At 33.9% G+C, this 14,109-nt stretch overlaps 1 protein-coding gene across 3 annotated transcripts in view; it reads right to left on the bottom strand.

The window, feature by feature from the left end:
• mmy (UDP-N-acetylglucosamine pyrophosphorylase mmy) overlaps window positions 1-14,109 on the bottom strand; it is a 125,170-nt gene that overhangs the window by 61,059 nt on the left and 50,002 nt on the right. For all 3 annotated transcript variants that reach the window (XM_090390901.1, XM_090390903.1, XM_090390902.1), the window contains exon 3: window positions 2,009-2,213. In XM_090390901.1, the coding sequence (XP_090247027.1) occupies window positions 2,009-2,213 (205 nt within the window). The remainder of the gene's footprint in view (window positions 1-2,008; window positions 2,214-14,109) is intronic.

Raw genomic sequence — 14,109 nt, 5'->3', positions numbered from 1 at the left:
ATGATTAATGTTAAGAACCGTTTTCTTTCACAGTAGTTAAACCGATAAAGTATTGAAGACTACTTCATAGCGGACATGTGTCTGTGTTTTTTAATGCAGAAAAGGGGTCTCATATATATATATATATATATATATATATAAAATAAAAGAGACGAGCTAAATCATCTTCAGTTGTTGAGCCTTATAAAAAGGTTTTGGATTTCGAACACAGGTCTTTCCATGAATGGAAAAATATTATGTCATCGGTACCACTGCACTACGGAGGCGCCTTTTTTTATCAAGAGGAACTGCAAATTTTATAATAATGTAAAGTATATTATTATAAAATAACTATATAAGAAAGTAGGATCAATCTCCTTTTCCCCCACCTTCTTGAATGACATCAGAAAAGGTGCGGGTGATTATTTAAATTTATAATCATATTAATATTTAAAAACTTACCTAACCAATATATTCAAAAACTTAAAGGGTTCGCTTATACATTAACTGGTTCAATATTTCAAAAAATACTCAGGGAATTGGATGTAATGATTAATTTAACTGCGCTGTTATTGACATTTCTTTTCTACCCCAGAGATGATAGATGGTTCAGCCAGTCATTGTTATCGATGAAACTATTTGATTGGCAGCTCAATGACACTCTAAATTTAGCGTAGTCTAATATTTCAACATAAGCTTACCTGGCTTATGTTGAAATACTTTCATATTGGTATCTATGTTTTTTTTTTTTAATATAAAATTTTTGGGTAAGCATCATCGGGCAGGATCTTAGTGACAAGTGCTTTGCAATAATGAAACAAATCGTTCGCTTACGTGGCTATTAATTATAGGAGAGTGAGAACCAAAAAAAAAAAAAAAAAAAACAGATAAAACTGAAGTTATTTGAATTTTATACTACCTAGTTTTCCCTTTCAGTCGTTTCCGAAGTAGGTGACTTTGTAGGCATTGCCCAGAAAGTTCCTGGTGAGATTTTTACAGGGTAGTTCACCATTGCTTTCCTCAACCCACTAATTTTATCCGGACTCGGGACTGGCATATGGCTGGGGCTTATTCATGACTGTAATCCGTGTGTGTTCACGGGGCCAGGTTGCCTGTTCTGGGGGACGAAAAACCCAAGTTTCTGGGTGAAAAATCCCCTACCTCCGTATGACACTGGCTAAATTTTATACTAAAATAAGAAATATCAATAACCAATTAATGCGTTTTCTTTTTCTTTTTTGAAGAAAACATATGTCAAACATGATCAATATGAATGTCAGTATGTGACATTCATATTGATCACGCCACAAATTTCTGAAACCAGTTACAAACTCGTGACTTGATCGGATAACAAGAAGCAGCGAAATGTTCAATAACACATATTTAATTAAAAACTTAAAATTCAAGTGTTTCAAGAAAGAAAGATGGTATTCCCCCCCCCTTTCCTTAGAGTTACCCAGCCGAGATTGGTCTGCGTTGTCATCCTCTCCAGGAAAATGAAGTAGAATAGAAATTAAGTGTCTAACGTGAGACATTTCTTAAATATTAGAATATTTCTATGAAAACGTTTCTCTTGATCTCAAAACTGTTTTTTTTTTCGCTTCTTATCTAAGCAAAGTGGTCGCTGAACTGCGACATACATTTAATATCCTTATTAGGAAAGTGCACGTTTGTCACTTATTTAATATATCCATAGGGGACATAACATTTACTGTTCTAAACATTTAAGTTGGACTTAGCGAACGAGAACAACCACAATGCTGTTAAGTGTTGGCTGTGAAAAATTACCGAGTTGTATGAACTGAGGGTAGAGCACACAGTTGTTACTTCGACAGCCAATCCAATCTATTAAATCATTCACGCAATCCCACCAACCACTTCTACAATTACATATCATCCATGTTGGATAGGTATTTCTTTTGTAACTGACTAAAATATTACACTGTATTTCTTTAGAACTTTCCATACTCAACGAAATTTTAAGAAACGATGCTAAAAACTTCAATTCAACAAGAATGTCCAAACTCACCATGGAATGTGACCTCTTTTCCCTGTCAACTTAAAGGCCAGTTCTTCTAGACGCAACAGTCTTTCTCCTTGCAACTGATAGAGGGTTTTGTGAGACAGAAGACCAACGTCGTACATTCCTTTCGGATATGGAACCCCTAATCGTGTCCCTTGGCCGCCTGCTAATAGAAGAGCAGCTACACGGCCCTCGGAAATTTGACGCAATCCTGAAAAAGAAATGAACATATCAGGCCAGTGTCATCACAGCAGAATTATAACCTATAGCAGCTAAGGGATTGCTGCGAACAGAATTTCATTTAGACGAGTGGATCTGACAAAATCTCAGAGTTAGAATGTAAAATGAGTTGTAAAAATTGATTCCCATGTTCCTAGTGGGATGGGGTGGTCAACTATAGTTGCCATCTCTAAAGAATATACACTTGAAAGGAGTACATTATGATAAATAATTAAAAGAATGTCCATCTTAATCAATGGTTAGTTCAGGATTAGGTTATGTCTCTCACTGGAAGGAAGAATAATTATTAATTGCACTTTTATATAAATTCTGCCATCTTCTTTGCATTATATAAATCAGTACCTGAATCCTGAGACGTCACCCGCGATATTAAGGTAGTGAAATTTTGGATTAAGTATTTGTATTTATTAACGTGAAATCGTAGGCTTTACTATGAATCATTTTTACATTCGCAACTTTTAACTATATATAAATATAAAAAAATCCGCTAACACCCTTTTATTCCCTATAGGGAGTAAGCGAGACGTTTTTTTTTTTTTCATGTGTACTTTTTTGGAGATTGATGGGGGGGGGGGGGATATTAATTATATTTTAGTTCAGTTAAAAATTAAAAAAAAACACACACGCTACTTTAACCTTTATATAGACAAGTTTAAAACATCGATATCTACTAATGAAGAGAAAAAGAAAATAATAAAAACTACACGTTTATCTTATTGTATTATTTACAGTTTTAATTTCAATCTTTATTAGCTTCGGCTTTTTAATCTTTTTTTGTGCGTTCATTTTATTATAACTTCATAAAAAGATTACAAATATGCAATAAATTAAATCGCTTTGATTTTAAAGATTATTGAATAATTAATTATTTCTTTGGTTTCATTTGAATTTTAGTCATTTTATGTGGGATTCACTTTCATAAAGCTTTTCAATTTTGTTCTTATTCCAAGATATTTTTATTTCGCTGAAAATTCGCAGAAAAATGTTTTTTGATCTATAGCAGTTCAGATGAACAGTTTTTAAAGAAAGAGATTTAGTATACATTTGGTAAACTATGGTTTTCCTTTAATTATTTAGCTCTGCAAAGAATATTGTGCAAAAGAATGAAAATGAGCTCTTGGAGTGTTAAAATAGTCTCTTTTAACAATTCAAAAGAGTATGTGGTGTAGTGGTTGAGACAGCTGTAAGTGTCCTCCCGCGATGAGTCTTCGGACTCCTTGGAGGTATCAGGAATAATTATAACATGTGGCGGAAAATGGAATCGAGACATTAGAACGTTTGGCAATAGGTAGCGCACAGAGCAGCTATTACAGGAGAAACTATTGTCGTCATGGTAACTTACGTCACATCCGCTTGTTGCCTCATCGAAAATTTCATTATATTTCATTATAAGGATGTCTATCATCAAAAACACTATGCTATTTCCCAGTTAACAATATCTTGGTTGTTTCAGAATACAAAGTATTTTACAAAGTATTACTTTAATAATAAAATTTATTAGTAATTATTATTAAAATATATAGCATATACTATTAATATTTTAAATTATTGAATAAATAAAATTATTAAAAGTTTTATAGCAATTATCTAATATATATAATAACATTAAATTGTTATTTATCTGAAAAGGTAACAAAGATTATTCTTAATTTATTCAATAATTTAAAATATTAATAGTATATGCTATATATTTTAATAATAATTACTAATAAATTTTATTATTTATTAGTAATTATTATTAAAAATTTTCTAATTCATGATCATTTCGCTGGTAAACAACTGCCATATTTTCTTTATCTCATCCTGCAGCGACATCTGGCTTCATTTTGAGCACTGATTCATTCATTTCAGAAAATAAAACACTTCGGGTTTTTAATTATTGAATTTATAAACAAAGGTAAATTGTAGGCAAGTAATTCAATTTTCCCTTCTTATTTATTGTCAAATATCTGTTTCTTCAACTAGAAGTCCAATTTTTGTTCCGTACATTGTTTTAGAACAAGAATTTTCTATAGCTAAGTTTTAAACTGTCAACTGAAATAGAATCTAAAGGCCAGAAAAGTGATTCACGATAAATTAAATTCTATTAAAAGTTTCATGTCTTTTGACAACATTAACGAACAAAGAATAAAGCAATGTTCATGTAATAATCACATTCATAAGGGCTTGACATATACTTTCACCCACTCTCATATGAGTAGATTTTGCCAGCTAGGGAGTAGCATCAGACTGTATAAAAAAGAATTTTTTTTTTTTTATTTAATGAAAAATAACTTTCTAAACAGAACCTTTTTCACTTTAAGAAAACACAGAAGAATATGCATCATATAAAGTGCTTCTTATAACAAAACTAAATGCAATAAATTAGCTTTTCAAAAAAAAAAAAAAAAATGTTACTTCTACTGCTTTATTCTTTGTCGCCTGTTTCTTCTTCTTCCCATGGTTTTCAAAGAAAATCTTCTCCAACCACAATACAGCACCACTAATCACTTCTGGAACTACTTACGGACTTATTGGGGGCATTAATTAAACTCGTCCAAGACCCCCCCCCCGCCCTTAGTCTCATTTTTTTTTCATCAAGCCGTGACTAAAAATTATTATTATTTAATGATAAACTGAAGATCGATTAGTAGATGTATTAGATGGATTACTACTGGGTAGATTCCTGAGTTAACATATTTCATTAAGGAAAAAAAAATTAAGTGGTTTACTTTTTCAGAGAAAAAGTTTGTTACGTAATATATTCTTAGACGCCCTTCCCTCCATGTCTCTCGTCTTCCCACCTGAATCCCTTACGTAATTTATGTCCAAATAGTCCTACAGATATTTTCACATGAAGCTAGGAAAGGAAAAAAAAACAAAATTAAGTTCTAGAACCGCTTTTTTATTTTGTGGAAAGTTCCCAAGAATGCAGTTTTGAATAATGTAACTGTCGATTATGGAATAATCTTATCTGATAACGAGAGAGACTTCTTAAAAAATAATAAATAAAATAAATAATAAAACACTTTGGCATTCCAATTAGTCTTGGAGCCAATAAAATGTCATCAAGAGTTAAATGAGTAAATATAAACGGTAGAGCGTCCACTTTGGGAACATTAATTCAGTTTAAGTTTTCTGATAACGGAAGACTTCTATAAACCTTATTGTAAGCAAACTCACGTACAGGAAATCCCTTGAATTAACGATAACGTGAAGCTGTAGGACAAAACGTACTTCGATTCATCCTGAGCGGTCATACGTTAAAAAATAAATCTTTAAAATCTCATCTTCGAAAAGTGATTAAAGGAAGTTATATTTAAATTCTATGCAAATGAATATTTATTCGTCAGGTCTAGGATCAAATTCTTAACTGTTATTTACTTAACTTTTTTTCTTTAAATATCAGGCTTAAAACACAATAAATTATTAAAACTCTAAACTTCAAGTTTAAAACGTGCATAAAACAATGGCTTTGCTTTCAAGCTATGCGTATTCTATTTATAGATTCAGCTTTGCTACGTGTTTGAATTGAGATCGCATTCACATTTAGTTATAGGATGGTACTAAAAGGGGAAAGTAAACACTTAACTTGCTTGTCTTGGATTCCAAAAGATGAATCTTTTTTCTCTTTTGGAGCCCTACCCTATACAATACTTGGTAAGACTTTGCTAATACCCCTCCTCCCCTCCACCTCTTTAGTTAGAAACTTATCAGCCTCTTTTACTCGACTGAGTTTAAATTGAGCTATTCCAGTTCCCCAATGAATTTATTAAAGTTAAAACATCTTTTGACGCCCACCAACACTTCCGAAAGACTGGTTCTTAGTTCCGCCATGGTTGAAATATCAGGACTTTAACTAAAAGTGAATTAGCTGGTGTTATACAGAGGTGGAGGATATTCCTCCCTGAAACTCTGGTTTTTACCCCGTAAAACAGAGAAATCGGCCATAAGAATGCACGCAGGTTACAAACATAATACAAAGGCCTCATGGCCTGAGTTGCTTCGGCCGTAAAAACCAACCTAGTCGAAATTTTTTTCCAGGAATGAAGAATGAGATTCGTCTGGCTGGATGGTTTCACAGAATTTTCTTCTTCTTTTTCTCTCTTCGTTAACTGACAGATGAATAAACTGAGGAACATTAGCCCCAGAATATAGCTTCTTAACCTCTTGTTTCGTCCCCAATTAACCTCTGTTGTATTTTAATCTCAACACACGATATTGCTTTCAAACTGCAAGGGATTGGATAACTTCATGTTAAATCTACAAATGAGTGATCCCACTTGAATCGAAGGCATTCCTGTCCTTGTTTCTCCCGTTAACTTTTCTTTATTTGTGTACAACAGAATTGATTGCTTAGCGTATGACAAGAATTAAAATTAAGAAAGGAAACCGAAGGCACACTGAAGAATCAAGTTTCATTTATTTGCGCTCGTGCACACACACACACACGTAAATTATGTGGAGTCGGAAGGGCAAGATGAAGTGGATTGTAGAAAGTTGTCCTTGTGGACTTCACTATCCAGTTTGATAGAACCCCCCACCCAAAACCTGTCTAACGAGCCTTAATAAAAAAGAAGAAAAAAAAAAAAAACAGATATGACCTGCTTTTGGTAACCCAGTTCTTGTCGCCACCAGTCTGCAACCCGGAAGGCCAGCTGTCCACGGACATCTTGCTATACATGCATTGAGCTTAAACAACATAGCCTATAGTTCCCTATTCTCATCTCATCCCCCCCCCCCATTCCAACTAAACTTCCTTTATACGTTCGGTTTCTTTTGTCCCCCCCCCCCTCTCTCCAGCTAAGGATTTTATGCCTGCGGTCTGAAGATGTTCGGTGAAATTATCTAGGACATTCCTGCGCGTCTTCTGTTTCGTGTGTGCGTTTGATAGAACGCTTCAAGTGAGGCGCTTTCTATTGTCACGTAGTGCATGTTCGAAGGAGTGAAATGAAAACTCAATTTTGCGTATGTTTCAGATAAAACAATATCGAGATGTTTCAGAATTCTCTTTTAAACAGCGCATGGAATAAATTAGCATCTAGTACAGAGTTCACATATTATTTCGGTTTTATTTATTAATGACTTTAATACTATATGCAAAAGCAATTATACATTTGTCTTCATTTATGTTTAACTAGGTATCCACTTTGCCGATTACACAGTTTATAGGTTTATATGCGGTAGGTGTCAAATATAGACATTATTCGGTGCACGATGGTCCGAAGTACTGTATATTGGTGCTACAAAGAACTGAAATGGTGTCCCAAATATGCGGGTTAGAGCTCCCCAGAGGAGGTGACGCCCAGGAAAGTGCCTCGTACAACATTTCAAAACAAATCAGCAAATTCTGTTTTAGTGGTTGTGGAGGAAAGTCATGATTGTTCATACTTACACTTCCTAATAATTAAAACCCATTATTTATTTAATTATGATGGCTTTTCTCCAGTGACATATGTTAAGAGCAGTGATCGCTGTTGAGATTATCAATCCAGATTATTCAGTGCACCAATTACTGGCACAAATGAAAATTAATTCTTATTTAAATCTACTTGATTTTTTAGTCTGATCTTATTAAACATTCTTGTGATTTTTGAAGGGTCGATACTATCCCTATCTTTTCTTTAACTTTATAAAAGAAATGGCTTAAAGTCGCACGTATTCTAATAAAAAAAAAAAGGTGAGCCCAGTGCTGAAATGAGTACTGCAGTTATTGCCACTATTCTTGTCAGTACTTTTATCATCATTGTTGTTGCTGCAATTTCAGAATGAATTTAAATTTCTAAAAAATAATAGCATCAACCAAGTAGTGACCCTCCTACTTGCTCAGTATAGTCCCTGTCTCATTCTTTTCTTTCGTTTTTTTTTTTTAAAGAAGATATCACTTAGTTTTAAGAGACATCTAAGCTAAACCATTCGACCAGTAACTGACCGAAATCGGTTGAGCGACAACCTATAGAGGTGTCTGCCGAATTTTACTTTACATCCTTCCCTACAATCTATCCCCTCATTTTTAGCCGAAACAACGAAGTTATGAGGTCAGTGTTGGTTAGTTATGCGTGTTCTTTTGGCTGGTTGTTTTGCGGAAAATTCCTTCCAGTACAGACCATCTAACTCACCTTTAGTTGAAAGTCTTAAAAGATTGTTTTTAGACTATTATTGTTCTCAAATTCTTATTGAATTCTGGGTACTTTTATTTTCCAAATTTAGTTGAAAACCATTGATTGTGCAGATTGTAAAACGTGTCTGGAGATGAAGGGGAAAAAATGTGTTTGAAGTGCTCTAGTTCTATTAATATATATTTTTTGAAATCAACAATTAAGATTTTGTGTCTTAATCAAAAAAGTTGCGGACCTATAATATTTGACCTAGAAGGGGAACTACAATAGGTCGAATATGGGCTGTTTTATTATTATTATTATTATTATTATTTTGAACACATATGTACATATTAGAGTGATGTCAGTGTCGAATAAATTCCCGTGGCACGTTCATTCTACCACTAATAACGGATAGCGGGCCTGCAAAGAATAAAAGGAAATCCTGAAGACTTCGAATGTGTCAGTATACGTCCTGGACTTCCTCTTTGAAAGTTCTTAAATGGCTTGCATTACGAAGTGAAAAAATAAAAAAAATCTCCCGATTCAACGAGCTGTTTGCTGAGACAGTTGAACTTATCTTACTTCACCTCTCCTTGCCTCTAGACAAGAATATATTTGCCGGCACGTCAAAGGGTTCGCTTCATTGAGATACTGTGACTGATAGCAGCGAAGTTATCAGACAAAGACCTGCCATGGTCATCACAGTAATAAGAAGCAAGGGATGTGAGAACCTCATGCTGGCTAGTGATCTAGGTTATATTCAACTTGGATAAAAAAAAAAAAGAAAGAAAAAAAAAGAGTTCTTAACAACTTTAAAAGCTAATTGCATCGCGTTAAGAGATAGCTACTAGTAGATAGTCGCATCAAGGACTTTTGTCCAAGTTTTAATGTTATCGATGGAAGTACCGCGTTGATCTTATCTGGTGCAGTTCGGCTTCACCACCCAACTGTACCAGAAGGCTTTAACCTGGCTATTGTAATTTATTTTCTTCTCATTCAGAATAAATAGGCAATAAAAATCCTGCTGTTTAGTCCTTTAAATTCATTATTTTCATGACAACAGTATCACTCCAGCCCATTCAAAGTATCTATAAATAATCTATTCTATTCAACTTAGAGGCCGCATGATTAAGCTTGCAGTGAGAAAAAGCATTAACGATCCTGTTTTCTAGCTAGGACAATGGTTTGGCACTTGCTGGAAGCTCAATAGAGCAAAATATATTTTTTTAATGTTTTATGTGTTTGTTTAATTAACAGAGATGATTTACGTAATGGGTCTTCATTATACTTGAAATGATAGTAATATACTCTTCAGTAAATTAAAATGTCTTTAAACCTCAACGGTTCATATTTTGGGCGGTCAGCTGAATTGGGCAGTCATTTGTAATGCGTCAGCTCGAACCGCAAATGAATAGAATTTCATAGATGCATGTTAGTATTCTTTGTGAATAACAGATTGCATCAAAAAGATTCTTCACAGCCGAAGTCTTATCTCAAGTATGGATCTTCGACTATATTTGTACCATCCATCGCCACTACAACCCTCAGAAGTCAGTCAATTCTAGTTCAGATTTTCCCCCACACTCTTTGGATCACGTATTAATAAATAAGCAGTGTTAAGTGAAGAAACGCTTAAAAACAGTAAAACTTTTTTTTGTACCTTACAGATTCCCAAATTGTCTTCTTAACTATTGGTTAAGTTACTGTCCCCAAATCAGCAAAGCCAAACCAGCTCACCACCATTATATTCACATCTGTGCATTATCGCTAGAAGCGAAAGAATCAGAAATATAGGCAGCATAATAAAAATCAGATTGTAACTGAAACTCAATGCAAAACCTTTAATTTATGATAATTCGAGTTCGAGTTAAACTTCCTCACATTCTAAATTTATCTTAGTGAACTTAGGCAAGAAAAAAGAATTGCTCCAAAATATCATTAGTGGTCATTTAGCTCACGTGTATATATATTAAAAAAAAGGATGCTTCACTGATTAAGGAATCGCTCAACACGCGAGCTAAATGAACCCTAATGATGTGTTTGGGAACAATCCTTTGAGCAACCTGTTGTGGCACGCTAACCATCGACCGATATCTAATTAATGTAATCAATGTTCGAAAGACATCAAAGCAGGCTCTCTTCATTGTAGTTTCGGGGATTTTTTCACTAATTCCTCCCTGGAAGAAGTTATTTTTTTTAACAATTTTCATTACAAATACATTGGTTTCTTTGTGGTTGCTTATATGCTGTACTAAAAATGGCGGAATAATATTTTTAGTGAATGTTACGTCATGTAGAAGGAGGTGTGGCTTTGTGATGTCATCGTTAGTCGGTAAAGAGACTGCAAAATGAATTGGATTGGTGAACTTAATGAAGCATAGTAAAGAAAGTTTTATTTTTTTTTTCTTCCAGAATTGAACTATTTTTCCGGCCGGGTTAGCCGAATGGTTAACTACCTGCGCTTTGACCAACAAGCGGTTTCGTCGCTCGTTGTGACACCATCGTACCGGTTATTGGAAATCTGAAGTAGCATGAGGGAAAAAAAAAAAAAAAAAAAAAAAAAAACATGTTTGGTCTTTAAGTAGGGTTTTCAAAATAATAAATAAGAAAAAATTCCTTAGCCTTCCAATGGTACAAATGTACTATTAGCTTACAACCTTTCGTGTGTGGGACAAAATGTACTGAATCAAACTTCCCATTTGCAATTAGTGTTACAACGAAAAGTTATTATAGCCCTCTTCTATTTTCTCATAAGGTACTGTGTGTGTGTGTGTGTGTGTGTGTGTGTGTGTGTGTGTGTGTGTGTGTGTGTGTGTGTGTGTGTGTGTGTGTGTGTTTCACTTGCCTGTGGTCAAGTTACCACGTCTGTTATTAGTAAATAACGCGGCCACTGCACGCCTATTAATATACACTATCATGCAACACAAAACCAGTAATCTCCGTAAATTACTTATTTCGAGAATGCACTCAATAAATACTAATTCCTTAAGGCGAAGAAAGGAAATAGAGCAAGTCGTTCGCATAACGATGAATCCCACCAAACTAGGCCTAATGTTGTTTACAACATTTTTTGTTACACCAAATGCAAACCCACTGTGACCGATCTGAATACTGGATGTATTGCGCTTATGCACGTGCTGCGCTTCCAACTGTCGAGGTCATAGTTATGGATTTAGGGTCAAATGAGTTCAGGGATAAACATGGAAGAATTTTCGGAAATTTCCTTCGGACGATTTTGGTATATAACTCAATTTTGGAGGTTATTAGTGGATAAAAAAAAATGCAAGTTTGTTATGCTATGCTGTTGTGATCTACATAGCGTTCATTTATTCTCATTCTAACTGCATTTCCTTTCGTAATTTTTATTTTTAATTACTGAATATTTCCGGTTAAGTAAGTACGCCCACTTCAATGTTGTTTCCGAGTTCGATGCTCTGATAAAACCCGAGAGAGGGGTATAAACTAAGCTATTTACATAACTATTGATTTTTTGCAGTTATTCTTCTCTCGGTTACATCTCTCCGTTTGTTACAGTTTGAAGAACTGTTCTGTCACAATTACGTGAATTACACAGAAATTAATTCAGCTTTCACACAATACGAAGTTTTTATTTAGTATTCATTAATTTACTCGTGCCATTAAAATCTCTTAAAATTCTTGACAAAAACTGCGCAAAATAAATTTATTGTAGCTAATTTGTCAACTCTCAATACTAGTAAAATAAAAATGATAATTCATTACATTTCGTTTAGTTTCTCCATTACTTGCATTTAGCCACTGACAATGATTTATCTTCTTGTAAGACTATTTTAATGTGCTATTCCACTAATTTAAAGTTTTCGCAGTCATCTGCATTCTTTCTGCCTACTGTTTTGCAGCTTGGCATTTGTAGGCCATTCCAAAGCACCGTGACCGGCATTAATGAGCGAAGTGGAGTTATCTAGAGAATGCTTGGAAAAGAATTAAATAAAACATTAAGTCACACTCACGCTCTACTAGATTAAGACAAATCGAACAGAGATTTTTCATTACTTTCTAAATAATAATAATAATAATAATAATAATAAAAAACTGTGGAGATTGTGTAAAGAATCGCTTAGCCTTTTAGTAACCGAGCTAAGTCACCCCTTAACATTATTTGGGTGACGTGATTATTTCCTCCAAGAAATCAAACAAAAATTGGGAATTTTTAGTAAAATAGCAAAGAAAAATATATATTTAAAAACTATAATGCAAAGTAAGTAAAATTAAATGAATATTATCAATGAAAAAATGAAATAAATATTTGGTTTGATTTCTTGTATTGTTTGTCAGTTTGTCTACATTATCAAAAAAAAAAAAACCCGATTTGTATAGTATTTGGGGGGGGGGAATCCGATTTCACTCACCTAGGTTTCAACCCATGTCTTCCAAGGCATAGATTGAAGAAACTATTAAGCCAGCTACAGAGGCTTCTTGTATTAAGCCACGTTTTGAAAAGAGAGAGAGAGAGAGATGGGGGGGGGAGTTGTGTGATGACCTACAAAAGTCATTGAATGACTATCTGTTTGTTGATCACTACTGATATTACCTACAGTGAACTTTTTGAGACTACGATTGAGATTTTTCCCATTCAACGAAGCTGTCTTCCCCTCTAAATTACATTCATACCAATTATAAATGTCTTATGTTCTGTAGAATCCCTACAAGTTTTCACAGCACGCTCTGGTTCTGCGGAACACAGTGTAAGAAACACACATAGTATTCGCTTCACAATAGCATAGTAAACGTTTTCCGATTGGAGTATTGGTTTGTCAGTACAGTATTTCCCAATTACACATAGCTTTCGTTCTGCTTCGACCCGAAAATGCAAACAGCTATTCAACATAATCTTTCCACAAAAAAACGATTGTTTAGATTATAGAACACAACATGAAGAAAATATTCTACTTGATAGCTGTTTTAGTATTGCAGTTGTCCTTCAACATTAAATAAATCACTGCAGACGTTCCCTGAAAGGTGGAAATTGCAACTACTTTCAATAGAAACAGAATAATGGTGAAGACAAATTACAGAGTAAGTTTGAAGGCCTCCCCTCCCAAGAAGAGAGTAAAGTTAGGAAATGAAAGCATCCATTTGAAGTGCTTAAAATTGCAGATACCGTTCTTGTAGCTTCAATAATACAAATAAGTACTGTTATATCAATTCAATATAGAACTCAGCCATTTATTTTAAAATATGTCAAAATAATACAAAGCTTTGCTTTCTAGTGTAATATGATTTTACGCAAATAAGCCATACGCTTACTGGTTTTTCCAGGTAGAAGTAGTAAAGTTAGTTTCAGCTGATTTCGTATACCTTTAATAAAAGCGGAAATGTATCAGTATTACTCATTTCGATATTCTGTATTTTTATCGTGATTTGGAGGTCAGTTTCACGGACGGTCGATAGCAGAGCTGATAGGAATTAAGCTATGTATGCATACTTACTAATGAAAATTATTGTGGAAAGTTTCAGAACGTCTGATCAGTGGCGCATGTGTTGCACAGATATTTTTATGAGTATTGAGAAACTCCGAACTATTAACTTTCATTTATAAAACTATGTATTTAACTATAATTATTAATTTGCAATATGTTTTTAAAACTTGTTATGCGTCATTCATTCGATTTGAAATTCTAAGATTAAGTTTTTATGAAGTAGCGTTTTAGAATGACCACATACGTTAAAACGGAATTGGCTGGGTATACATCCATAATACAAAGCACATTTTCTTATGATATATAAGAAATATAATTTCTTGCCTGT

Source organism: Typopeltis vanoorti, chromosome 3 (genome assembly GCF_054136105.1).
Source record: "Typopeltis vanoorti isolate ZY-2024b chromosome 3, IOZ_Tvanoo_1.0, whole genome shotgun sequence".
NCBI lineage: Eukaryota > Metazoa > Arthropoda > Arachnida > Uropygi > Thelyphonidae > Typopeltis > Typopeltis vanoorti.
Note: the sequence above shows the minus strand (reverse complement) of the source record. Positions and strands in the feature narration are given on the sequence as shown.